Source organism: Crinia signifera, chromosome 1 (genome assembly GCF_055691185.1).
Source record: "Crinia signifera chromosome 1, ASM5569118v1, whole genome shotgun sequence".
Classification (NCBI taxonomy): Eukaryota; Metazoa; Chordata; class Amphibia; order Anura; family Myobatrachidae; genus Crinia; species Crinia signifera.
In genome coordinates this window covers 442,465,029-442,492,613 of record NC_139217.1, presented here as the reverse complement: position 1 = coordinate 442,492,613, position 27,585 = coordinate 442,465,029, and the positions used below count along the sequence as shown (strand labels likewise).

Sequence of the window (27,585 nt, the reverse complement as noted above, 5' to 3'; positions counted from 1 at the left end):
TGCGCCGACCACACACCTCGTGTGTGAACCCCCATGTCCCCTACCCCACATACAATGCATTTTGATCTGTCTAGATAGGGTGTTGCATACCATTATTCTCCGGCGTTCCGGAGTCATTACAGCAGAGGAGCGGTGCACCACGTTTATTACCGCTTCCTCTTTGTGAATGGCAACAGGCTGGTTACATGTACAGACCGCTATAATCTCCTTCCACTGAGATCAGCGGTACTGCCTCTGGTAATATAGGAAGCCAAATATCCTTTGGACACTATATCCAGAGTGAGTGACATCACACGCAGACTCTATACCAACAAGCCACCTTCAGCGTGTGATAGAAACCTGGTAGATACATACAGGTTTCCCGATAAAAGACGCTGTACCACCCACGTGTATGCAGCCCTGATAGTGTCAAATTGTTACTCCTTGTGAACTCTGATATATGTCTGTTTGACAATAATTTATACAATAAAGGAGAAAGCAGTTTGAAGAGGATCTTCTCCCAGCAGTATATATAAAAATTGCCTTGGCAAATCAAACGCATATTACACACCTATGTATACCATTATAATAATTATTTGAGATCAACACAGAGACATTGGGGGTCCCACGTTGTAGGGATAGAAATATCCCATTTTAATTCACTTGTCTGTGTCTATATGTTATTTGTTTGTGTTTTATTTCGCTCCTTTTAACATGCAAATAATAAAGGTTACATTTTATTGCTAAAAATCCTCTGGTGCGCTACACAGCGACATTCTTGCTGTTCCTTTTTTCTCTGGTCTGCAGAGTTCCCCCAGGGGTACAAGTACACCAGGTTGGGAACCACGGATTTAAATAATAAGGAATATTTAACCTACAGTATCACAAAACACATCAGAGATTTCTACTTTATTTGTGTAATACAGGCAGTCCCCTTTATTTATACCTGAAGACTTTTACTATCTCCTCTCCGGGAGTAACCGATACCTAATCATGCCATGAATCATGGGTCAGTGAGCAGGGGACAGGGCCACAATGATGCAATTCTCAATTCATGGCATTATCCTTTACTAGGAAGTGGACAGAATGCGTGAGGACCAGTTACTCTTCTGAGGGGCCAGACATCTACATCATCAATATAGTTATTATACTCAACTGCTTTCTTCACTTTGGAGGTATAATTGCAGGAGAGGGATCTTTGGATCCCCCTCCTGCAGCTTCCTTCCAGAATCCCACCCATCCATTGCATGCCCTGTATACACATGCCATAGAAGGCATTTACAGTAAGTGATAGTCATAGACAATCACAACCACATTTCAGAGACAGCATCTCATCAGAGCTGTTGTCCTGGCAAAAGACTTTTTGAAAAATTGCTGCAACAGTCCATCCGCTATATTTGGAGATCATGGCCCTTATTCTGATCGGTGCGGCCCGATCAGAAATATGCGGTGATGTCCGTCTTGGCGAATCCCCGCCTTCCATACGGATCGCCACCTCCGTCCGTATGCGGATATGTGGCGGTACGCATGAATGTGGACGGGGATACGCCTCCTCCATGGTGGGAGCAGCCCCTGCATTCGATGGTCGCCGACCAGCGAATGCAGGGCCGCTCGCTCCACCAGGTCCCGCAACACAAGACCACACGGACACTTGTCCGTGTGAAATCTTGTATGGGGGCGGGCAGCTGACATCCGGCGATGTCAGATGCCCGCCCCGTACCCACGCGTCACGGCCTCATTACCATGCATACGCCCCGCGTTTGCATGGGAACGCCCATGAAACGCGGGGCGTATGCATAGGGTAATGAGGATAAGTAGCCCCTCACGCCCCTCTACGCCCCCTGTGCGGCGTATAAAGAATCCATGCGGCGAAATCGCCTGCACATGCGCAGAGTGACCTCTGCAAATGCGCAGACGATAAACATCGGCGGCCCGTACGCAAGCGGGAATATCCGCACCGATCAGAATAAGGGCCAAAGAGAGATAAATAACAGAATGTATTTTTGAATAATGAGAAATAATCTGCGCATACATTCTCCTGGCATTGTGTCCAATACAGCAATTATCAGAGGTCCATCTGAGATTCTCTAACTAACCTAAACCACATATGATGACATCACCACAGAAGGCGTGACTAAGGGCCTTATTCTAGTTCACTCTTTCTGACAAAATCCTTCTTAGATGGACAAAACCATGTGCACTGCAGGGGGGCAGATGTAACATGGGCAGAGAGAATTAGATTTGGGTGGGGTTTTTCTTCAAAGTGAGATCTATATTGCAGTGTAAATAAAGCAGTTTGTATTTTCCCTGCACAGAAACAAAATAACTCACCCAAATCTAATTCTATCTGCACCTGTTACATCTGCCCCCTGCAGTGCACATGGTTTTGCACTACGCTTCAAAAGTGATAAAATGGAGAGTGATAAACAAACAACCAATCAGCTCCTGCCTGACAGTTTTCAAACCCAATCTGTGACATGACAGGTAGAAGCTGATTGGCTGGTTCAATCCCTATGGCTGGGAGGCAGGGATTGATACACAGCTGGCATGCCACCAATAATCAGTCAGTCAATACACAATCAGATCCATCATTACCAAACCTATAGGAAATGTCCCCATGCGATGCACTTTATTATTTGTACAGCAGCACTTTCTCAGTACGAACGTTATCCCCCCCCCCCCCCAAAAAATTAAATAAAAACAAATACTTATGATAATCCTAACTCAGCAATAAATTCTAATGATATATCTAAGCCAAACTCCTCAAAAGAATCTAGCGTGCCAAATACAGTGACCTTTAGCCTTCAGCGGCAGTAACAGTGTATGTGTTTGGTACGCAGCCTAGCTATATCATTTATAACATAAAGTGCAGATGTCCTCATTGGTTTATCTTTCCACAGACTTATTGTAAACAGTCCCGTCCGCTGGATCGTACTATATTTGTACATCTCGGTATAAAGCAATGTACTGTGTAACGCAGCCACTTGTTAATTCAGAAAGGTTCAATTCTGCACTGAAATTTTTTTTTGTTCTTGCTTAACAGGGGCAGATAGCAGCGAAACAGTCTACTCCCCCCCAGCTGCAAACAGGAAATGTTTTGTGGTTTGTGCAGTGAGGTCTGTATGGATACAGGCATTTTCTGATCTGCCCTGACCGCAATCTTATGTCCTTATTACTTACTTAGCCTATTGTCAGACAGAAGCAATTGTTTCCTCTTTCTTTTTGCCTACTTGTTTTGCAAGAGCAGGAAATAGCATAAAAGGAAAGAAAAAAAGAACAAGAAAAATTATCAGTTTTTTTTTATTATTTTGGAGAAGTTACAGAATCTTATAACAGTGATTAGAAGATTTGAATGATCTGAAATATTGGTCCTTGGAGAACAGTTTGTTTTAAACCTCAAACAGTTTCTCACAGAGATGGTTGCAGATTGTATTTCTCACACAGTGCAGCATAAGTCTCTGTACTACCAAGTCTCTGGGCTGCGCAGGGCAAGCCGAATATTTCTTTAGGAAGTTTCCTGCCATTGTCTCCGTCCACTTTCTCTCCTATTAGTGGTGTACGCAGGATCCCAAGACGTGACACGAGAGGCTGTGTACAATGTGCTGCAGAACATCTGCCTGCATCTGTCTCCTGACAGGTAAGTACTATCTTATACTTCCCAAGCTTACTGTACCTGCTAACACTTTGCATATAATGTTATTCAGAGAAGAGACTGTTTAGTCTGTATAAGTACTCTATAGGGTACTGTGAGTGGAACTACAGATCCCAGCATGTCTTGTTAGTGCACGCTAAGTCCTGTTGTAGTATAACCAATGGCAAGCCGCGCGTGGTCTGAACATAGATATCATAGAATAAAATAGATGGTTATAATAAAGACTATTTCAACATGCAATACTACGTAGCTATAGATAATGTATACTGTTGTATACAATATCTATCTATCTATATATCTTTAGCCCCTTACACACTAGACCAGTGATTCTCAACCTGGGTCCTCAGGACCCCCACACAGTACATGTTTTCCAGGTCACCTGTGCGTTTTTATAATGTGACAGTTGGCGATACAGAGGGCAGCTGCTGGTGACCTGGAAAATGTGCACTGGGTGGGGATCCTGAGACCGAGATTGAGAGCCGCTGCACTAGAGGATAGCACTCAGGAAGGGTCTTTTGAGTGATATGTTTTAAAATATTGTCTAGTGTGTTTACTCCATATGGTTAACGATGCGTGCTCCTGCGCATCAATAACAACCCCTCCCGTCTGCTGAATATGCAGGTAGATTTGGTTATAAAGCCAAATGACCCACATGTTCAGCATGTCACGGAGGCGACACTGAACTATTTTGTATACTGATATCTTACAGTGTGTGCACTCAATATCGGCCACTTGCGGCTGATATTCTGAACTATATCGGCCAGGGTTGCCTAGTGTGCTTATCTGTATCTATCTCAGGGTTGCCGACTGTTAAAAGTTCCTCTCCGGGAGAAGCCTGGAGAGGAGACTTTCAGCAGGAGTTTGGGGGGCGGGGCTTAAACGTGCCATCATTAAGCCCCGCCCCCATGAAGGAACGTTACTCAATTTGCCTATCTCCGTGGAGGGGGCAGGGCTAAATGACGCAATTATGGCGCTTTGGCCCCGCCCCGAGATCAGTGCAGATAAGGTAATGTACGACGCGTCAGGGGGGGGGGGGGGCCCAGAATCCGAGAGGGTTGCCCACCTTTCCGGGGGGGCGGGAGGGTGACCAGATTTTCAGGACCCTCCCAGCCATTCCAGGAGGGTTGGCAACCCTGATCTATCTATCTATCTGTCTATCTATCTATCTATCTATCTATCTATCTATCTATCTATCATTCTGTGAAAATCCTGCCTTATAATTATTATAATAATAATAATTAGGATCTCCAGGTTATTTGCGGCAATGCATTTATTGTCATGGTGTCATTAGAACACAGTCATGTACAATTAGAGTTTTGGAAAGGATAACCAATCTCACAAAGCATTTTAATATTCGTATATTCTATGAAAACTCCATCTCTGAAATCAGCTCTGTTGTACTTACAGGATGTTGTACCTATGGAATACTTAATATCTTTCATTTTCAATGTTTGGAATATTAATATCTCATTTGGCTTCAGGTCAGGCACTATAACTGTGCATGAAATATTGCCAGAAATGATAAGCCGGAATTTACGTAATTTGCTATCCGAGTGATAAGGATGTTAGTGGGATATTGTTTCCTGAGGAGGGACCAGGCACTGATTAGCACGATGATATCATTCATGCAGATATTTTTGTATGATGGGGATCTCTGTATCTTATATTTAAATGTTCTACGCCAGCGGAAAGTTTGATGTTTCAATAGTTTACCACACATTGGCTTGGCTCTTGCAGTTATCACTGTGAGATAGTGATTGCTTGCTGTTCTGTGGAACATCATTGTATGTCCACTTACACTATAAGATATTTAGAATTTTTATATTTTAAAAGCAGTTAGTGAATTAATTAATCATTGTGATAAAATTGGAAAGGAGGGGGACTTTGGGAACCAATACTGTATGAAGGTGGTGTAGGTTTCTATATCAAACTCCTAAAACTTTCCAGAGCAGTGGTGTAAGTTCGTCCCAGTTGCCCGGAGGCAATAGAAATATTGGTCCCCCCACACATAGCACCTTATATGTATGTATGTATGTATGTATGTATGTATGCATGCATGTATGTATGTATGTATGCATGTATGTACAGATGGAGTGCTTCTATAAGCCATCGCCGGGGCTTGCCAGAATGCCCCCGCTGGCGAGATGGTGCTCCATCTGACTGGGACGCGTGAGCATTCCACTTGCGCGCACGTCCCAGTTTCCGGGCAGCGGGGGACGCAAACCCTGCCCGTCTCTGCTTCAGGGAGATGGGCAGGGTTAGGGGGGGAGCGGGGAGGTGGGATCGGGCGGCAGGGACCAGCGCCGGGAACCAGTGGGGAACTCCGTTTAAAGGGGACACTCCGTTTAAATGGGGGCATCTCATGCACGCATGTCCCCTTCCGGCAGCTGCCGGGGGTTGGCGACCATCAGACCCCCGCTGGATGGTAAGCGCTCCACCTGTATGTATGTTATGTATATTATGTTTAAAATAAAGAGACTGTGGCAACTATGGTCCTGATAGGAGGGGGAGTCAGCCACAGAAGCAAAATCAACGGCTTTCGATGAACTGATTCAAACTTGCAGGGGAGGGGAGGTGGCGGATGACTCCATTGCCTCCCAGAGTTCCACCTCTTCCAGAGTTAGAAACATAGAAACATAGAAACATAGAATTTGACGGCAGATAAGAACCATTTGGCCCATCTAGTCTGCCCCTTTTTTACCCTTCAGGTAAACTCAACCCTTTTTAATCCTTATTTCTTTGTAAGGATATTCATATGCCTATCCCAAGCATGTTTAAATTGTTCTACTGTCTTAGCCTCTACCACCTCTGATGGGAGGCTATTCCACTTATCCGTTAGGTGAATGAAAGTCCACACATAGGTTTATGGGGACTATGGGCAGTACTTGGGGGGGGGGGGGGTTGAGGGCGCTACACGTGGCTGCCACTGTACTGCTGTACATGGGGGGGGTAGTAGTGTGAGGATGACCTTACTTTTTCTTGAAGATAGCGCCCCGGCTTGGATGAGGGCTGGTGGCTGCTTTACTGCTCCTCGCGCGGCTTCTTTCCAACTCGGTGCTGCGCCCACAGGAAATTGTCTACAGCTGCCTAGTGGTGGCGCCTGCCTTGGGTATTATGCCCTGGGTATTATGAATGTGCCCCTGTACATTGCCCATAGCATCCAATCACAATCTAGCTATCTTGTACTGTATCTAGTAAGGTTTGATACATCTAGCCCTGAGGGATTTTGCAGAGGCAGTTTCAATATGGGAAGTGTACTGTAGGCATAATTATCTACTCTCCCACAAGTGGCAAGGGGCTCAAGATTTTTCTAGTAGTCCCCATCACCCATGATCAGATCTCCTGCATCCAACCTGCTTTCTAGTGAAGCAGGCAGGGTGACAAACAGGGATGCACATCGACCACAAACAAATCATAATCATTGATGGTTTATGGCCAATGTACAATAGTTTTGCCATCGGTGGGGAGAACCAGATGGTTCCCCTACATCGATGGCACAGCATAAACAAATTGTTTTGTTTTTTCTCCTGAAGGTGCCGGAACATGCACCATAGCTTGGCCCCCAGGTTCTGATTGGCCCACAAGCCAGTCAGTCAAAGAAAATGGATGACCATCAATAGTTAAAACCATCGATGGTCATCCAATACATAGTATGCTGCCATCGATGACCATTTGTACTATCGGCATTGATGGTGATCACAACAATGTCCATCCCTAATGACAAGGTCATCCAGGGAATTGCAGAGCTGTATGGAGGGGGCAGAAATAATTATGTAAAGTAGTTCCATTTAGCCCTGCCCCTTTCCTGCAGACCTGCGAATCACAGCTTTTTGCAGGTGGTGAGTGGAATGCGTTGCCCAGTCCCCCATGGCAGAGGGGAAACATAACCATACTGTAAGTGCAGGAGATATGGCAACAGGGACTGACCAACCTCAGTTGTACTGTAAGTGTAACTATGTATATGCAGCACAGGTGTATGCTGACCAATGGGTTAATCTGCATGCTGGGTGCCTAGTAGTGGTAATCAGTTCCGCATCAATGCAGTCTGGGGTTTAATATATGTGCAAGCAAGATAATGACAGACAAGTGTTGGCAGACTTGTGGTCAAGTTCTGAATTCTGGGAGTGAGAGAATTACTGCATAACATCAGCCCGGTGAGGCATTACTAAATAGAATTATCTTGTGCAGATAAACTTCTGTGCAGGGAACAAGGGATCTGTCATTGAAAATACTCCACTGCCTGGTGGTCATACCATCCTTTGCCTCATCTCCCCAGAGGGATAGTGTTTCCTTGTTAAAGTGCAGTTTTTCAACATTTTGGAGACATAATGCAGACATATGTATACAGAATGAGTGGGCAATAAATTACCCTCCAGCTGTTGAGGGACTACACATCCCAGCAAGCCCTGCCATAAATTTGCTATGAGAGGTCGCTTATTGCCTACCCCTGGTTTAGAGTACCGATACCTCGGCAACGGTTGGACCACATACGATACATCGTATGAGACCCCCAGCAAGTGCTGCCGGATCCTGCCAGGATCCGATAAAACTTATGTCATACTTGCCTACTTTTGAAAACTAGTTTCAGGGAGATTATAGTTGGTAATAGAATTTTGCAAGGCGCCCCATTGAAGGGGCGTGTCTTGCTCCACCCAAAGGGCATGTCTAGTTCCCTATATGGAGAGATTGTGAAAAGATATTGTGAACGTGGCACCTAGAAGCGTGTACTGCTACATCTGAGAGGAATCTTGTACAATGACTTATATACTGTACAAATGTAGATTATCGCCAAAGCAGTTAGTAAGAGCTACTATACTTGGTAAAGTGCTGGGAAATGGTGCTGATGATTCAATGTAAATGTATCTATCTCTCATTCCTTTTTTCTCCAAAAATGTAACAGTGTAATGTGGGCTAGGTGACATGATGGAGATTGTTAGACTAATGAGGGAGAGAGGGAGATTGCTGTTATGTCAGGGTGTCTCCTGCAGAATGCAGGAGGATAGGCAACTATGCCTTATGTGCAGCACTTGCAATCTCCGAATCCGATCCGATGCGCACAAGACCGCACATCGGATCGGAATCGGAGGTTAGGCACATAAAATTTTGGGGACTTTTCAACCGTTTTCTCGGCCCAATACGTCGGAATCGGGTGAACAGGGCCCAAATCGTGTATGGCCACCTTTAGGCAGATGTTATAAGCAATCTCTGCATGTTTGCCTGCCCGGGAGTGTGATTTTTATCTAATAAGGATTGTTTGCAATAATATCTTTACAACTCATTTGTTTTAGGCATACACTGCCCTGGTCCTAGTAACGCACACTACCATTCTTTAGACCATCCCCATAATACTCCATTAATAAATGCAGATGCCTGGACAGCTTTAGTGACTGCGCATTCTGTCTGTGTCAGTTTGGACACAGAACACATTTGTCCTGTACGGGTAACGTCCGGCATTGCAGAGCCAAAATATATCTGAAACATGTAAAGAATGTGCGTTTAACAGATGCATCTTGTACACTAGGAAACATGTCTGTACAGTCTCTGGATGTAAACTGTCAGTGATAGCAACCTGTTTTCCGCATTGTCACATGTGATACATCCCATAGAAAAACATTTTTAGATAGTTCTCTATATTTCTTCCTTACAAACCATTTAGGGGCATACATACCTACTCTCCCGAAACACCCCGAAGGCTCCTGAAAATCAGATGGCTCTCCCCAGTGGTGCAATTAGAAATTCTGAGCCTCCCTTGAAAAAAGTTTCTAGCGCCCACCCCCCTCATACATTAATTACAATTTTGTTTTATCTACATGCTCATTTCCAGAAGGTTTACTGCTCATTGCCAGGGGTTTCTTGTTCATTGCTAGAGCAGAGATTTTTTGCTGTTTGCAGGGCAGAGATTTCTTGCTCGTTGCCAGGGCTTACATGCCATGTGTTTCTTGCTCATTGCCAGGAGTTACTTGCTAATTGCCAAGGGGTTACATGCTCATTGCCAGGGGGTAGGTGATCACAGCATGCCAGTGCTCATGGAATCTGGTACTTCTGGGTAGCGCCGTGCGTGCTATGGTCCCCTGGCCAGTAGGAACTTTAGCATCTGTCCCCTCCAAGCCAGCACCCATTTTTGGAGGGCTGTCCGCCCTTGTTAGATCTCTGGCTCTCCCGAACCATGTTAGAGTGGGCAAGTCTCCCAGATTCAGCCTAGAAATGCCACCCAGCCACCCAGCCTATTAAAGTGGAGAATGATAAACAGCCAGCCAATCAGCTCTTACCTGCCATGTCACAGACTGTGAAAAATAGCAGGCATAAGCTGATTGGTTGGTTGGTTGTTTATCACTCTCCATTTTATCACTTTTAAAGCTTAGTGCATCTGACCCAGGGGGAGTGGCCACAATGACGCATAGGATTGGGCTGAGCCACCAGGGTACAGTGGAAATCACTGGTAGGTCCCACTGCCTGGGGGCTCACCTTTAGTTGGGACTAGAATTTATTTTCTACAGAGCATTGTCATTAATAATTGGGCACATTCTTATGCATGCATTAGCATTATTTACTATAGATATTTATCAAGGACCCAGCCCATGCACTCCCTAATGGTAAGCCAGACCTCTGTGGCAGCTCTGTTCACACCTCCTCTGGAGAGTGGCCACACCCCTAAACAACTGCGTTTCCCAGTGGGCCTTTCATGCCCTAGTCTGACACTGATGACACACCAACATAGGTGTGCGCACATTGAGTGTTAGGGGTGCAAAGGCACCCCCTAATGTTGTGCCCACCAAACCTTATGAACACCTCCCTCCTCCAAGCAATACCAGCAATGCTTTTTAGAATTGTATTCCATTAAAAGTATCGCCCATCAATTAATTATGTGTGTTTTGCACTGTTAATTGTACTAGACCAGGGGTGTCAAACTCAAATTCATCGGGGGCCGCATCAGCAGTTTGGTCACCCTCAAAGGGCCGGTTGTATCTGTAGGTCCCCCTGTATAATTATAATACCATGACACCACAGGCTGCTCCCCCTGTATAATAATAATGCCATGACACCACAGACTGCTCCCCCTGTATAATATAATAAAAGTAATGCCATGACACATAAATGATTATACAGGAGGAGCAGCCTGTGGTGTCATGGCATTATTATTATTATACACGGGGACACCTCAGGAAACAGCAGATATATATATATTTTTTATTGTAAGTGTGTGATCCTCCTCCTCACTTACTGTTTCTCCATCTGCCCTGCAGCTGCTGCGGCTTCCAGCTTTTCTTCACTGCTTGCTGCGGCCACACTGTCCCTGACTCCCGGTCCAGCGTCCCTGTCTGCTCCTACTTCTCTACAGACGCATGGGCGGGCGGCGTCATTGTCATGAAGTCCCCACCCAGTGTCTGTCACTGCCGGGCATCAGAGGGAACAGGCGCCGGGCCCTCCTCCACGTAGCCGTGGAGGAGGGTGGCCATGTTTCTGTAGCCGCATACATATGTGCCTACAGGAACATGGCCGCCGACAGTGGAGGAACAGGTAAGGCGGACGTGGACGCGGCCCGCAGCACTCCTGTTTTAGACACACTGCCCCTGCGTACTATCTCCTCGCGCGGGCCACATGATGAGGTCTGGCGGGCCGGATTTGGCCCGCGGGCCTTGTGTTTGACACCCGTGTACTAGACTATTGTCATATCACTACATACCCGCATCATCCATATATGTTTATGACTTTATTTGCATGTACTGTTACACAGAGTAATTAGAAGTTTGAAACTGAAATATGCAGGAGATTATGGTGTGGCTGACAGACATTTTATATTGTAGTGAGTGCCAATAGATGATGGTAGACACGCCTGACTGGCTGTGTTAGACACATTCAATGGGCGGTGTTAGACATGCCCAATAGGTGGTGCTGGGCACACCCCTTTGACGGTGCACCCCCTAATAAAATATGCTGCGCACACCTATGCACACCAACAACTGCCATATCCCCTGTGCTGCCTCATAAATTAAGTCACACCAACCTCACTTAATATACTGTGTCATGCTCGTCTGCTCTGCCCGCTGCTGCGCCAATCTGGCTGCCCTCTCCTTGAAGGGGCAACCAGAATATGGGCAACTCTGATTTAGGGGCCCATGCAGCAGGGCAGTAACTAGGTGTGTGCCAGCGGTGCCTTGCACACAGCAGATCTGCACACTTACCCCTCTGCTCGCTGCTGCCACCGGGACCGCAGATCTACTTGTCTCTTGTCTGCAGTCCCTGCTCTCTTCCTGTCAGGCTTCTTAATGAAAATGGACCTCCCAAAATGGCCGCCCCCTAACAGCAGACACTTTTTGAGGATGCTAGAGAGGCGGCGGCGGCCTCCTCTAGCATCTTCAAACACGGTCTGCTGTTAGGGGGCGGCCATTTTGGGAGATCCCTTTTCATTAACAGAAACCTGACAGGAGGAGAGCCGGGACCGCAGACAAGTAGATCTGCGGTCCTGGCGGCGGCAGTGAACAGAGGGGCGAAGTCAGACGCATGTCCTGCGGCGGCGGCAAACAGAGTGGAGCAAGGTTGGTCAGTGCAGCGCATGATAGCCCCGCAGACCCCCGGCGCCCACACTTAATCAGCACCTCCCCGCGACCGCAGGGTCTGTGGGGCTATAGTTACGCCACTGGCCGCGTGCCTTCAGCACAAACTGACCCTATTTTAAGTATGAGGGTGAGGGACCAGTTTCCTTTCAGGCACACAACACCAAAATGTCTAGTTGCGGCACCGCCATGCAGAGCTGAAAGCGAGTCGACAAGCTTCAAAAACATCTTGAGTGTTTTTCTCAATATACTTGTTTCAAAGCCAAGCGGCCCATGCTGAATGGTCTACAGCCACTCATGGCTAGAGGGCCATAACTGGTGACAACAAGGGTGCACTCACATACTGTAAGCTACGTTCAGTGAGGACGTGACAACAGAATTGCTGTCTATGCAGAGTGGCCTGTATGCATATAGTTGAGTGCCAAGTGAATTTGTCAAAATTGGTGTGAAAATTGGCAAGCAAACCTTTTTATTCATCATAATGACCTGTAACGATTGCCTTATGTAGGAAATATAATCTTTTTATACACAATATTTTTTTATTTGAATTTGTATAACAAATGTGAGCGACACCGGCATTTTTTAGCGGATATTTTGAGCATCTCGCACAGAGATGTTGGCACTTAAAGGGTTAAGCCTGTTTTCCAGTGCATCTTTTGCAACATGGATAGGTTTCCCATAGAGATCCATACAACTCTGCCTACGGGCAACTACACAATGTGGATGGAAATTCAGTATGACCAACTTGCCTTTAACTCTGCATCATTCACCAATTTAATAATATGTACAGTGTGAATGGTACTGTTCTGTTAAATAGAAGTCTGTTGCACAGTCTGGCAAGGAGTATCAGTGAACTATGTTTAGTATTATTTATTCCCCTACATCAGTCCACAGAGAATGTGACATCTAGGTGGGGGAGTCAGCCACAGAACTGTTATCAACAGCTTCAATTACAGTAACTGATTCAAACTTGCAGGGGAGGAGAGGTGCCCCCTTGGGAGCAGGAGCCTGGCGGCAGATGACTCCATTGCCTCCCAGAGTTCCGCCTCTGAATTCCTGCTACTTGTTTTGATCGCTGGCCGTTCGCAAAGTGATTGACAGGAAGTAGGCATCTGGGGATGGTAACCAGCCATATAGTGGGAGTGCTAAGAAAAATGGAGGCATCCCAAAAAAAAAAAAAAAAAAAAAGCACCAGGCATGACAGGCGTGTCCAAGTGTTTTACGGGAGGGTTTGTGACATCAATTCCAGGCTGGATATGCTTTATTCCATCGCAGCTGCTGAGAAAGTCTCTGGCTGCTCTGAGCCTTCGATGACTGGTGCCCAGTGCAAAAATCATTTAATATTGAGCCTGTTATGGAGAGATTGAAACATATTTGTTTGTCTGCGACATCTTCGCACGGCGTACACATTACTTCACAAGGCGGGACTTCACTTTAGCGGAGCAGCATGTAACTGATCACTGGATGCTGCACATTTGTGGCTGTGCGATCAGGACCGAATTACCCCCAATGTTTCCCTTATCCAGTCCTCAGGGACTTCTGACCAGTGGTGTAGTGCTCAGAGGTAATAGACACTCCTGCCTCTGGGCTCGTAGACCTGCATGTACAGCAGCACCTGCGGGGTTCACAGCAGGATCCAAGTGTGACCTCTGCTCTTCCAATGGATCTCTATAGCACTTGCGCCGCTGCAGCAGAGTTAATTGGCTCTGTCTCAGGTTCCCTGCTTACACCTGCAGAAGGGGACATGACGCCTGGTACAGCTCAGCATGCACTGCAGCAAGGAATGCTGGACTGAGCTGGGACCCTCCACTAAACGCTGATTCTGTATGCTGTAGACGGCTGTGAGTTTAACCCTGTCCCACTGAACCTTGTCACACAGCAGAGCTGGAGCGGCTCCAGTCTCTGAAGACTGGCTCAGAGCCTTATCTATATAATTCTGTAAGATGTGGGGATATATATAAAGATAGATAGATAGATAGATAGATAGATAGAATACTTACCTACTTTTGAAAACTAGTTTCAGGGAGATTATAGTTTGTAGTAGAATTTTGCACAGCCTCCCATTTACAGAGCGTGTCATGCTCCACCCAAAGGGCGTTTCTAGTTCCATATATGGAGAGATTGTGAAAAGAGATGTGAATGTGGCACCTAGAAGCGTGGGTGTGTACTGCTACATCTGAGAGGAATCTTTAAAATATCTTATATCCAAATGTAGATGAGCCCCAGAGCAGTTAGTAAGAGACACTATGCTTGAAAGTAAACTCACTGATACGTGCCAGGGATTGTTCATCTATTGTGTTTTATACGTGGTCCATATAACTGGCCACAAGACATACATGTAGCCATAGGGATCATTGTGTTTTCAATGCAGTGAAATGGCACTGGTTATTCAATGTAAATGTATCTATCTCTCATTCATTTTTTTCCCCAACAAATGTAACAGTGTAATGTGGGCTAGGTGACATGAGGGAGATTGCTAGACTAATGAGGGAGATTGCTGTTATGTCAGGGAGTCTCCTGCAGTATGCAGGAGGCGATAGATAGATGATAGATAGATAGATAGATAGATAGATAGATAGATAGATAGATAGATAGATAGATAGATAGATAGATAGACAGATAGATAGAATGGTTGCTTACCTGACCCTCTCCATAAGGGACACAATGCTCTGTTCCTGGACTTCCCTGGTAATGTAGGATTGCCATCACCTGTGGGGAGCTAGGTTATTGATAAGAAAGGTGTTTCACCACAGGTGATGGCAATCCTACATTACCAGGGAAGTCCAGGAACAGAGCATTGTGTCCCTTATGGAGAGGGTCAGGTAGGCAAGTATGCAGCACTCATATGTGGGATATATAAATAGGGATGGCCAAAATAATCAATGGTTTGTGGCCGATGTCAAATACTTTTGCCATCAATGGGGGAGAACTAAATGGTTTCCCTTCATTGATGGCACAGCCGAGGCACGGAGACGGAGCATATCTCCGCCCCCCCCTCCCGACACCTGTGAAGCCCCGCCCCCATGTTTTGATTGGCCCCCAGGCCAATCAGTCAAACACAATGGATGACCATCGATATGTAAAAATATCGATGGTCATCCATTGCATACTGTAGTTAACCACTATCGATGGCCAGTTGCACTATTGCCATCTATGGCAACCATCGATGGCAATGGCAACGATGGCCATCCCTATATACTGTACTGTATAAACAGTGCTGCTGTGAGATACCTGTTACTATGCAAATCAGCTACAATGTTACACAGCACAGTGGTCGCCGTGGTGACACTTTTTGTTATATCAAAGGCCTGAACTCTCTCCAATTGTATCTGACACATGGCCATGGTGTTTGCAAAGCTCCACATCCTGCCATTGACTCGGAGGGGAAAAGTTGAAGTTCAGTGTTTTATCTCAAATTCTTTGAGAATGACATTGAACATCCTGCTTTCTTATACCAATAACTTAGGTCGCCTTGCTATTATGTAAAAACTGTACAAGCATCTTTTTTTTCTAGAGAGTATTTATTACAGGAATACATAAATATACATACCATACCTCCCAACAGTCACGATTTCAGCGGGACAGTCCCGATTATCAGGGCCTGTCCCGCTGTCGCTCCCGCGGCCGGCAGTGTCCCGTGGTGAGGGGGGGCTGTTGGGAGTCCCCCCTGTCGGCTGCTAGGCAGCGGGGAATAGACGCTGGGGGCATGGCTAGAGGCTCACAGAGCCTCTGGGTCATGCCCCCATAGCGGCAAAATGGGGGCGTGGCCTCGTGTGAGAGCTGTGAGTATAGGCCACGCCCCAAAATTAGGCCACGCCCCCAAAGTTTCCGCCGCGCCAACGGCGCGCATCAGCTGGGTTCCGTCGCAGAATCATCAAAAGTTGGGAGGTATGCACACTGTGGCAATAGGAGGAACCGGGGGTGTTTAGCTTGCTAACCAGGGGAAGTCATGTATTTGGAGGACAAAAAATATGTCTAAAGGTGCGTACGCACTTACAGATTTTCTGTCTGATCTATCTGGTGGGAACAAAGACCTGGAAATGGATTGGAGCAACTGACAATCAAAAAATTGTTCCCAAACACTTGAAAATAGACAGTGATCAGTCAGACAAATGGTTTCATCGTTCTGATATAACAAATTTATCAAAGCATATTTTTTTTCTGTTTTCCTGCATTTGGGTGAAAATTTTTGATTGTCATATGCTCCCAGACATTTCCAGGTTTTTGTTCCCACCAGATAGATCAGACAGAAAATCTGTGAATGTGTACGCACCTTTACCTGTATAATAGACCTGAGTCTATTTCTCCCTTACAGCCTGGTGCAGCTAACAGAATGGCCCTTATTCTGATTGGTGCGGCCCGATCAGAATATGCGGCCGCAACCGTGCAGGCGAATCCCCGCCTTCCATACGGATCGCCACCTGCCGTCCGTATGCGGATATGTGGCGATCCGCATGAAATTGTACGGGGATACGCCTCCTCCATGGTGGGAGCAGCCCCTGCATTCGATGGTCGCCGAACATCGAATGCAGGGCCGCACGCTCCACCAGGTCCCGCAACACAAGACCACACGGACACTTGTCCGTGTGAAATCATGTATAGGGGCGGGCAGCTGACATCCGGCGATGTCAGATGCCCGCCCCGTACCCACGCGTCACGGCCTCATTACCATGCATACGCCCCGCGTTTGCATGGGAACGCCCATGAAACGGGGGGCGTATGCATAGGGTAATGAGGCTAAGTAGCCCCTCACGCCCCTCTACGCCCCCTGTGCGGCGTATAAAGAATCCGTGCGGCGAAATCGGCTGCACATGCGCAGAGTGACCTCTGCACATGCGCAGACGATCAACATCGGCGGTCCGTCCGCATGCGGGAATTTCCGCACCGATCAGAATAAGGGCCCATGTGACTAATTAACCAGAACATCTGTGAGACACTCCTTATAAGAAAGCAGGGTGGGAGTGTAACGTGTCTGTAAGTTTGGGGGATGGAGGAGTCTAAAGGCCCCATCCACTAAGGCGGGGTATCTGGCGTTACCACCTCATCCCTTTAATTCCGGACACATATTAATTCTTGAAGTCAGCCAGCCACAGAACCTGTGTAATTAATATGTGTCCGGAATTGAAGGGATGAGGTGGTAACCCTAGAGGTATCGCATGTGACACACCACCATGTAGGATCTACAACTGCGATGTGAGGCGGGAACTCGCATCACAAGAAAATTAAATGCGATGTGTTCGATATCTGTTCCTGTGCGCATCTGATTGGAAAAATCAGACCTGCGAGATACAGGCAGCTTCCCAGTAGCGGGGAATGGGATTGCATATGATATAAGGTAGAAAATTGTAAAGTAATTCATTATGGGAACAAAAATGAACAAGCTACTTATAGGTTAATGGAGTTATTATAGGGAATTCTGCTGTAGAGAAGGACTTGGTGGTCATCATAGAAAATTTGGAAATAGTGCACACTGCTCAATTGCAGTAGCAAAAAGAAACACTGGCATGCATTAAAAGGGGAATGGATTCAAGGGATGCCAATGTGATAGTGCCACTTTACAAGGCACTGGTGAGACCACACTTGGAATACTGTGTTCAGTTTTGGGCACCACACCGTAAAAAGGACATAAATGAATTGGAACAGGTACAGAGAAGGGCGACTAAGCTAGTAAAATATCTTGAATCACTAGAATACAAAGATAGGTTAACCAGGCTCAGGGCCGCCGACAGGGGGTGCCAGGGGTACAGCTGTCCCGGGACCCGGCCTCTGGAGGGGCCCGGGTAGCTGCCCACAATGGCACAGCACCTCCACCCCCACCCCCCGTACCCGCACATATCCCCCACCCGGCGCACAATACATAGTGTAGCCTGCATAGCGCCGAGCCTAGGATACAGAGGGGCTCGGCGCTCTGCAGGCTGCACTGTGCAGTGAGTGCTCCGAGCCCCGAGTCCCGGAGGGAGAAGATGCCGCCACCACCGCTGGTAAGTAATAGTAATGGGGGGGCGGGGTGCCGGCGCGCGAGGGGGGTGCCGGTGCACGAGAGGGGGGGGGGCGCTGGGGGCCCGACCTGCAGGTCAGTCTCGGGCCCCAACATTACTAGTGGCGGCCCTGACCAAGCTGAGTATGTTTTCACTGGAGAAACAGAGATTGATATGATTAGTATGTTCAAATACAGGACTGGGAATCATATAGAACTGGGAGATGATTTGTTCACTAACAGGCCTATACTTAGGACACGCGGGCATGTACTGAGGCTCGAGGAAAATAAATTCCGTACTGAATTAAGAAGAGGATTCTTCACCATTAGAGCAATAAAATTCTGGAACTCATTGCCGGTGGGGCGGTTACAGCAACTACTGTTAATGAATTTAAATTAAAACTGGAAACATTTTTGGCCACTAAGAGAATCCTATAGATATGACTTGCTGGCCACACATCAGACCAACTTTCATCCAACCATCCAACAAGTTGGTTGGAAGGAATAAAAATCTGGTACTGGATGGGAGCAAATGACAAACAGCAATTTGCTCACAAACCCAGGAAAATGGACAAAAACATTCAATGAAATTATTTAAATCAAACAGATACAACTGCATTACTTTGTCTCCAGATTTTCAGAGCAAATTACTGAATTACAAATTACATTTTGCTCCCATCCAGGACCAGATATTTATTCCATCCAATTAACTAGTTGGATGGTTGGATGAAATTTGGTCTGATGTATGGCCAGCATTACTTAAGTCAGTAGTTACAAGTCAGATAGGTTGAGCTCGATGGACTAACATCTTTTTTCAACCTCAATTACTATGTAATTACTACAGTATATCGCATGCTAAAGGATCACATGCGATATAATATACTGTAACCCATGTGATCCTGCTCCTGGGCAATTCAAGTTAATTCTTATGCAACCTCTCCCTCCGAGAAGTCGTATAAGTGTATGTGTGGAGTCTTTGTCCTTTACATTAAAGCATCTTTACTGTTATATATATATATATATATATATATATATATATATATATATATATATATAAAATCACTTTTGAGAAATTATCTTAGCAAATGCAGTTTCACTTTTTCTTAACCCTATTACATCAAGTTTCTATGGGCTTATATTAGATCACCTAAAGGTATAAGTCTGGGTGACTGAGGCCGGAAAAGCTGGCCAGTGACTATGGAGACATCTCTGTTACTTAGTAATAGCTCCGTTTGGGAAGCTACTGTGAGTGCCTATTTGTGTGTTGACGATTGCCAAGTCCACCTTAAGCAGTGTCAACCTTTCATCTGTTGACCTATTGTACAGGTACCTGTCCACCTAATGCATATGGACTTATTGACTACCTGAGTAGACCGTGTAGACCTCCCATCCGGATGAGTAGAGCGGCTGCAGTACAGCTGCGTAACAGAAACAAGTCAAACAGAAACCTCAGATGCTGCAGCTTCTTCGCAAGGAAAACCACACATCACACTGCACCTGACACTGGAAGATGTAAAAGATAGTGCCAAAGATAAGTCACTGCTAAGAAGTACAGCAAAATATTACCTAAAATAATTGCCGAGAGGATAACAAAAAAATGTGCAAAGAATAACAAAGTAACAGTAACATTCTGACAGTAATGTAACAGTAGTGGATACATGAACATCCAGCAGAGAGGGAGGAAGGACTGATTCAGACCTAGGCAGCGTATATTCGAAAGCCTAACGAGTGGTAAAGGCGCCACCATCCACCCCAATCAAGGACATTTTATTTCGCTGATTTTTCCGACAGTTGAAAAATTGGCACATAAAATGTAATAAGGTAAATGTAAATTTGACCTATTATCGGTAAAAAGTGCAGATTTTTCCGACTGTCGGAAAACTGCACGGATTGAATAGGCTCCAACACAAAGTATGCTTGCTTTCAATTCTGAAAAAATCCCTTGTGCACTTATATACCCAGGACAACTTGTTCTATCTTACCAATATAAGTATATATTCCAAGACAAGGTGCAGCGGGTCCAAGTTCAGAGCATGGGATCGACGTTCGCCGGCAAGATGACTCACCAAAGGTTACTATTTGGAATAGATGTTCACGTGTATAGTGTTCTGTTGCAGTTTAGTTACAGTATGGTAGCTTGATGGGTCTTATGTAGTTTAATAATAATAATTGTATTTATATAGTGCTTTTTCTCCAATAGGAGTCAAGGTGCTTAACAGATAGAATGAATGTAATACAGTACAGAAACAATGAAGTACAGAAAAGATTTTCATAAACAATACTTAAGGGAATGAAGGAAATTCTTGAGTAAACAGAAAAGTCTTGAGTCTGTTTTTGAAGCATTCTAGAGTGGGGGCCTCTCAAACTGTGCGGGGAAGTGAGTTCCGTAAAGTCGGAGCTGCATGGCTAAAAGCTCGACCCCCAGATGAATTACGGGAGATCCTAGGTACTGCTAAAAGTCCTTCATCTACAGACCGCAGTAATCGGGTGGGACAGTATGGAATCAAAAGCTGCTTCAGGTACCTTGGGCCTTGGTCATGTAGGGCTTTGAAACTCAGTTAATCTTGAAGATGATTCGCCATCTTATAGGCAGCCAGAGGAGGGAGTAGAGAATCGGAGTTACGTGGCTAGAACGGAGCCGGTTGGGTAACAGCCTGGCAGCTGTGTTTTGTACCAGCTGTAATCAGTGCAGTTCTTTTGCTGGTAGACCAAGGTAAAGGGCATTGCAGTAATCCAAACAAGATGTTACAAATGCATGTATGACTTTTGGACGATCTTCAGAGGGGGTTAAGTGTTTGTTTCTGGCTGTGTTCCTAAGATGAAGGAATGAGGATTTGATTGTGGCTGATATCTGATGTTTAGGTGTCAAGTCACCATCCAGCACCACGCCAAGATTCTGCACATGATCAGAGTTTTGTAATTCTGTACCCCCAAGTGTCAGTCCAGTTGGGCGGCTATGCTGCAGTCTTGTCCTGCGACGTTAAGGTCCTATCATAAGCACCTCTGTTTTATCAGGATTCAGTCTCAGCCAACTGGCGCAGATAGACAGCCATTTGGGGTTGTTATTGTGTTATTAGTGCCCGGAGCAAGTTTACTAGTAAGCCCAACTGTTTCGAAAGCTAGTCTACTACCTTGTGATTGCTTTTGTGTTTGTGCATGTGTGAGATAGAAAGAGATGTAGTTTCACTCGCTGCCAACAGATGTCAGTGTTTTGGAGACACACAAATAGGCACTAGACATATATATATATATATATATATATATATATATATATATATATATATATAGATGATACTTTTCCATCTACAATTTGAGTTGCTCCGCGTAATTTGTATCCCGCTCCAACCTGGGTGCGACCCATCTTGTGAACTCTTTTCTAGTAGAGTCTCCACCCAGCATAATGCCGGGTGGGTGATGTCATTGGGAGGCGGTGCTTGGGCAGCGCTGGGAGAGAAGTGCATCTCCCAGCACCGGCTTTTGCATTGCAGTGAATGGGAACTGGCTCACATCGACCCTGGTTACCCATTTACACTGCACAGTGACCCTGGTTGAACCCACGTTCAACCCTGGTCGCTACCCGGGTTGAAATGCTGGGTCTCATGACCCGGGCCATTTCAACTGGGAGCGTTTCCACCAGCCTACAATACCGGGTTTTGCACACTCCCGCTTATTTTATATATTATGTGTTGAGGTCATATTGATGTGATGTGTAATTTCAATAAAGATCTGTATTTGAAAGAAAAAAAATAGTAGTTTTCACACAAAATTATTAAGTGTTTCTATATTTTATTTAGGGAGAAATTGAGCACTGGTCACACACACAGCACTGGTCACACCTACACCATTCAATATCTGAGCGCAATCCACCACTTTCTTCTGCTATTTTTAATATATTGGGGCTGACTCCCCCTTTCTAGGATTGCTGCTAAATAGCCAAGCACACACTTACCTAGCGCCTTAAGTGGATATATATTTCGATATATATCCCTTCTCCAGTTTTTCACACCCACACAGCACTGGTCACACCCACACAGCACTGGTCATACCCACGCAGCACTGGTCACACCCACGCAGCACTGGTCACACCCACACAGCACTGGTCACACCCACACAGCACTGGTTATATCTACACTGTTCTGTACAGGCCCTAGCACATTTTCAAGCCCAGGCAAATGTGGTCTTTAATTACTTTGTTGGGATGCCTGGGCTGAGCCGCGCTGTAGGAGAAGGCTCTCCCTCTAAAATTTATGGGAATACCACCGATAAGGAGGTGTGCACCAGTGGTGCCTCCAGCTGTGCACCACTGGAGCACCACCTCTAGTGGCACACCCCCTTCCCCCTGTTGCTCACCTGCAGCCAGTCCCAACTCCCCACCCCAGCGATCGTACACCGGTTCACCGATGCTGTCCTGCCACCATTCGCAGCAGTGACCAGGCGACAAGCCCCGCTCGGGAAAGTTTGGGGCTGCTTGGCAGACACCCAAACACATAAATGCCTGAGCATGCCCTCCCCTTGAGCCTCTCAGAACATCCCCAAGTGGCTGCAAATAGCCGAAGCCAGCAGTAGCCCCAGGGGATGGGTGCTGCTGCAGAAGGCAGCGGCTGCCCCTAAGTTCTGTGGTAAGTATTTATTTGTCCTGCTCTGGTAGGTTTATCCTGCCCCAGGAAAACCCACCACTGAAGGGGTTAAGCCAACCCTGATAAAGGCTGTCATTTGCCTGACATTTGGGAATATTCATAAATGACCATTTATGCATGAAAATGACTTTAGGAAAACAGAAGTTGTTGGGAAAAGTTGAAAGTGACATTCATGGTTTTGATTTGCACCCAAGACACATTCCTCAAAGTCAGTAAAAAAGACTATTTTAGTTTTATTTCATTTCATTAGGCCAAGTTCGCAGACTCTGCCAGACAAGGTATTAACAACATCTATATATTTTGCTGCTTTAATAATAAATCTAGACACAAATAAACACAGACATGGGGATATTTTAATGGAATGGTGCTAGGGCTCACGTTCGCTTTGCCAAATTATGCAAAGTTATTGCCTATTCCTGTGCATATCTATCTATCTATCTATCTATCTATCTATCTATCTATCTATCTATATATATATATATATATATATATATATATATATATATATATCATGGCGTCTGCACCTTTTTGGTCTGCATGATCCACAGCTGTCCCTTATCGATGTTGTTCTTCACTCATGCTCCTTGAGAAAGGTCCATTACTTAAGGACCGAAACGTCGGGGCTATGTGATTATATATTACTTTGTTTGACACCGTTGGACGAATAAAGTGCTTTTATTAATTGGATGGTACTTGTTTCCTAGCATGGCGCCCGCCGGGTTGATCGCATGCCTTAAGTTTTGCCGGTGAAAGACAAAATCGCATTGATCGGGTCCATCGCGGGCCATTATAATGGGCCATGACGCGACCGACGCGATCAACGCGATTTTCCCATAGAGAATAATGTTAAAATATTTTTAAAGTTAAAATCGGGTTGATCAACCCGATTTTACATAGGGAACAGTGGGAAATGGGCCAATATGGCCAATGTCTCATTGTATAGGGTTAGAAAGTATGGTTAATGTCCCCCCATTGTTAACGCCACCCCACTATTGACGCCAACCCGAAGCGTGGCGATGCAGCGAGCCCGCGAGGGGCGGCGGTACGCGTCCTCCGACCTTTTCATACCCCCACTATCCACGTCAACGTGGAATTGATTTTATATAGTGTGGCGAGCCTAGCGAGCAACCAAGCCCGAAGCGTGGCGAGCGCAGCGAGCCCCACGAGTGGACGCGTATACCTGTGAAGTTATGCACGTCCTATCGCGGGGCTCGTTGCGTTTGCCACGCTTCGGGCTCGGTGGCTCGCTGCGCTCGCCACACTATATAAGATCAACTCCACGCCGACGTGGATAGTGGGGGTAGGAAAAGGTCGGAGAACGCGTACTCGCTGCGCTCGCCATGCTTCGGGTTGGCGTCAATAGTGGGGTGGCGTTAACAATGGGGGGCCATTTCAACCATATGGGGGGGTTTAATATTAAAATGGGGGGTTTGGGGGCTTTTACATTAAAATCAATGTAAAATCGGGTCTCAGGGACCATTTTACATTGATTCCTATGTAAAAATCGGGTCGATCGAGTCGGTCGCATCGCATGCGATTTGGTTGGCATGCGATGCGATCAACGCGATTTTTCCGACCCGATCAATACAATCAAAATCGGTGGCGCCGTGCTAGGAAACAAGTACCAATTGGATTTTTCATTGATAAAGTGGCGAGTGCGCATCTCTCAACTTGAGAACTTGTGTGTATATATATATATATATATATATATATATATATATATATATATATATATATATATATATATATATATAGATGCCAGGAGGTGCGGCACTCAGTAATAAATAAAACGACACTGTACCAGAAATTGGTTTACAACGTTTCAATCTATATTCAAGATTTTCGTCAGGATACAACAATCAGTTACAAGACAAGGCTTACCTTATAGCCCCCACCAACACCCACGTGCAAATGATCTGGCAGCGCTGGCCGGTACCCGGTGCGGCGCTGCTGCATGACGTCACCGTGGAGCCCCACGGCGCACGTCAATAGTGTAAATCAAGTGAAAGTTAAAAAGTAACAGAATAGCAACACATCGTAGAATTCAAGTAAGCATGTATAACATACAACACAATTGGCCTAATGATGACATGATAATAGACCCAACATAGTATCACAACATAAGAGACCGTAAATGATATCCGATATGTAAAACATGTTTAGAAAGGAAAAAGTTCAAAATAAAGCAAAATCTGACCTGTAAGTGCGGTGTCATATTAAACAAAACATAAAGCAGAAATAAGTATCAGGGTCAGAACATAGGCCCTTATTCTGATCGGTGCGGATTTCTCCGCATGCGTACGTCCCGCCGATGGTGATCGTCTGCGCATGTGCAGAGGTCACTCTGCGCATGTGCAGGTGATTTCGCCGCACGTATTCTTGACACGCCGCACAGGGGGCGTAGAGGGGCGTGAGGGGCTACTTAGCCTCATTACCCTATGCATACGCCCCGCGTTTCATGGGCGTTCCCATGCAAACGCGGGGCGTATGCATGGTAATGAGGCCGTGACGCGTGTGTAGGGGGCGGGCATCTGACATCGCCGGATGTCAGCTGCCCGCCCTCATACATGATTTCACACGGACAAGTGTCCGTGTGGTCTTGTTTGGCGGGACCTGGTGGAGCGTGCGGCCCTGCATTCGATGTTCGGCGACCATCGAATGCAGGGGCTGCTCCCAAGACGGAGGAGGCGTATCCCCGTCCAATTTCATGCGGATCGCCACATATCCGCGTACGGACGGAGGTGGCGATCCGTATGGAAGGCGGGGATTCGCCTGCACGGTCGCGGCCGCATATTCCTGATCGGGCCGCACCGATCAGAATAAGGCCCATAGAGAGAGATAAAGTTTCATTCAATCCTTTAGGTGATAAAACTTGTAGACGGAAAATCCATTCCGCTTCTCTCTTGAGCAGTAATAGACCTCTATCCCCACCGCGGCTGAGTGGAAGGATATGGTCTATCATTCTATATTTCAAACTCGCCATGGAGTGCTTAGCCTCAGCAAAATGCCGGGCTACCGGTTGATCGCTTTTACCACTAATAAGAGCTGCTCTAATTGATGAACGGTGAGCGGCCATCCGCTCTTTAAATTTTCTCTGGGTTTTGCCTATATAGCTAAAACCGCACGGGCGCATGATTTGATATATAGTGTAAGTACTGTCACATGTAAGATGGTGTTTAATTTTATATTTGACACCAGAATGCGGATGCAAAAAGGTATCACCAGAAATCATATAATTACATGTAGTACAACCACATTTGAAACAACCATTTTTCTTAAGTGACAGAAAGTTCTTGCTGGGCGAATCACCTGAGTTTGAAATATCGGTTTTCATTAGTAAATCTTTAAGATTTCTTGCTCGAGAATAACAAGGCATGGGTTTAACATTAGCAAGCTTGAGATCTTGATCAGTCTGTACGATCGGCCACAAATTATTCAATTTGGCGCTAATGATATGGGAGGAAGTATTGAATCGATTTACATAAGGGAATGAAGTTGTCATTTTATCATTCTTGGCATTCACTTTAGGTTTAAGCAAAAGTTTGCGATCCAGTTTTAATACATTGTCCCTAGTATTCTCCAGCAATTGCTTAGATCAGCCCCTCATTAATAAACGATCAATCAAATCATTAATTTGGGATAATGCTGTTAAGTGATTACTATTAATCCTGTATATTCGCAGCATTTGCGAATATGGCAGGCCTCTTTTCAAGTTTTTAGGGTGACAGCTCGTATTATGTAACAGTGTGTTTCTATCTGTCAATTTATAGAACACAGTGGTGTGGATTTTAGAGTCAAGGATTAAAATAGTAACGTCAAGAAAATTAATGCAGGATTTCTCCATGCTATAAGTGAATTTTACCGGGCTGGGACCACTGTTGTGCTTGGAGATAAGATCAATGAAGGCATCCTGTGGACCAGTCCAGAATAATAGGAGGTCGTCTATATACCTAGGAAAGAACATTACATGTTTTGCAATATCAACATTAGAGAAAAATAATTCATATTCCACATTAAACATAAACGTATTCGCATACGTAGGTGCGACGGAGGATCCCATCGCACACCCTTTTGTTTGCAAGTAATAATTACTATCAAATAAAAAGTAGTTCTTAGTCAGAATCAGTTCCAGTAAAGAAAGCCAAATGTTAGTATGGGATTGGTCAAAAAGACCTGATTTATTCATTAAGTCTTTCACCGCATTCAAGCCCTCAGTATGCGGGATCACCGTGTAAAGGCTAGTTACGTCCAAAGTTATTAGCCAAGTATCATCGTTGATAGGTCCCAAAGTCTCTAATTTGTTAAGAAGAGTTGTAGTGTCCAGTAGATGATTAGGGTGCGCCTTGACCAGTGGTTGTAGGATAGAGTCAATAAGGATAGATGTAGGTTGGAATAGAGATCCGCAAGCAGACACGATCGGGCGACCCGGGGGTGGATTCATGCCTTTGTGGATCTTGGGCAGAGTATAAAGCAGTGGAGTCCGTGGGTGGGAAGGGATTAAGATGTCAAATTATTTATCTGTAATCAGTCCAGCATCACGTGCTTGAACCAAACCGTCACGTAATTCTTTTTCAAAGATGAATTTAGGATTGCCACTTAATTTAACATATACTCCTTCCACTCCCAGTTGTTTATAAATCTCTGCACGATAGTCAGTGAGGTTTTGAAGAACTACTGCGCCCCCCTTATCCGCTGCACGAATAACAATCTGATCTTGTGAGGATAAATTCTTTAATGCCAGCCTCTCCTGTGGAGAAAGGTTGGCACGATGTACTTGTTTGGATA

The 27,585-nt window shown here is 45.6% G+C and overlaps 1 protein-coding gene and 1 long non-coding RNA gene across 2 annotated transcripts in view; one reads left to right on the top strand and one right to left on the bottom strand.

Moving 5' to 3' along the window:
* The window catches only part of LOC146020608 (uncharacterized), a 101,368-nt gene that overhangs the window by 19,348 nt on the left and 54,435 nt on the right, over positions 1-27,585 (bottom strand). The window contains exon 3 of the long non-coding RNA XR_014450816.1: positions 19,528-19,666. This is a non-coding gene — a long non-coding RNA (uncharacterized LOC146020608). The remainder of the gene's footprint in view (positions 1-19,527; positions 19,667-27,585) is intronic.
* Positions 3,081-27,585, top strand: part of ITGA1 (integrin subunit alpha 1) — a 138,024-nt gene continuing 113,519 nt past the window's right edge. Inside the window, exon 1 of the mRNA XM_083153847.1 lies at positions 3,081-3,616. Within this exon, the coding sequence (XP_083009973.1) occupies positions 3,577-3,616 (40 nt within the window). The 5' untranslated portion in view covers positions 3,081-3,576. The remainder of the gene's footprint in view (positions 3,617-27,585) is intronic.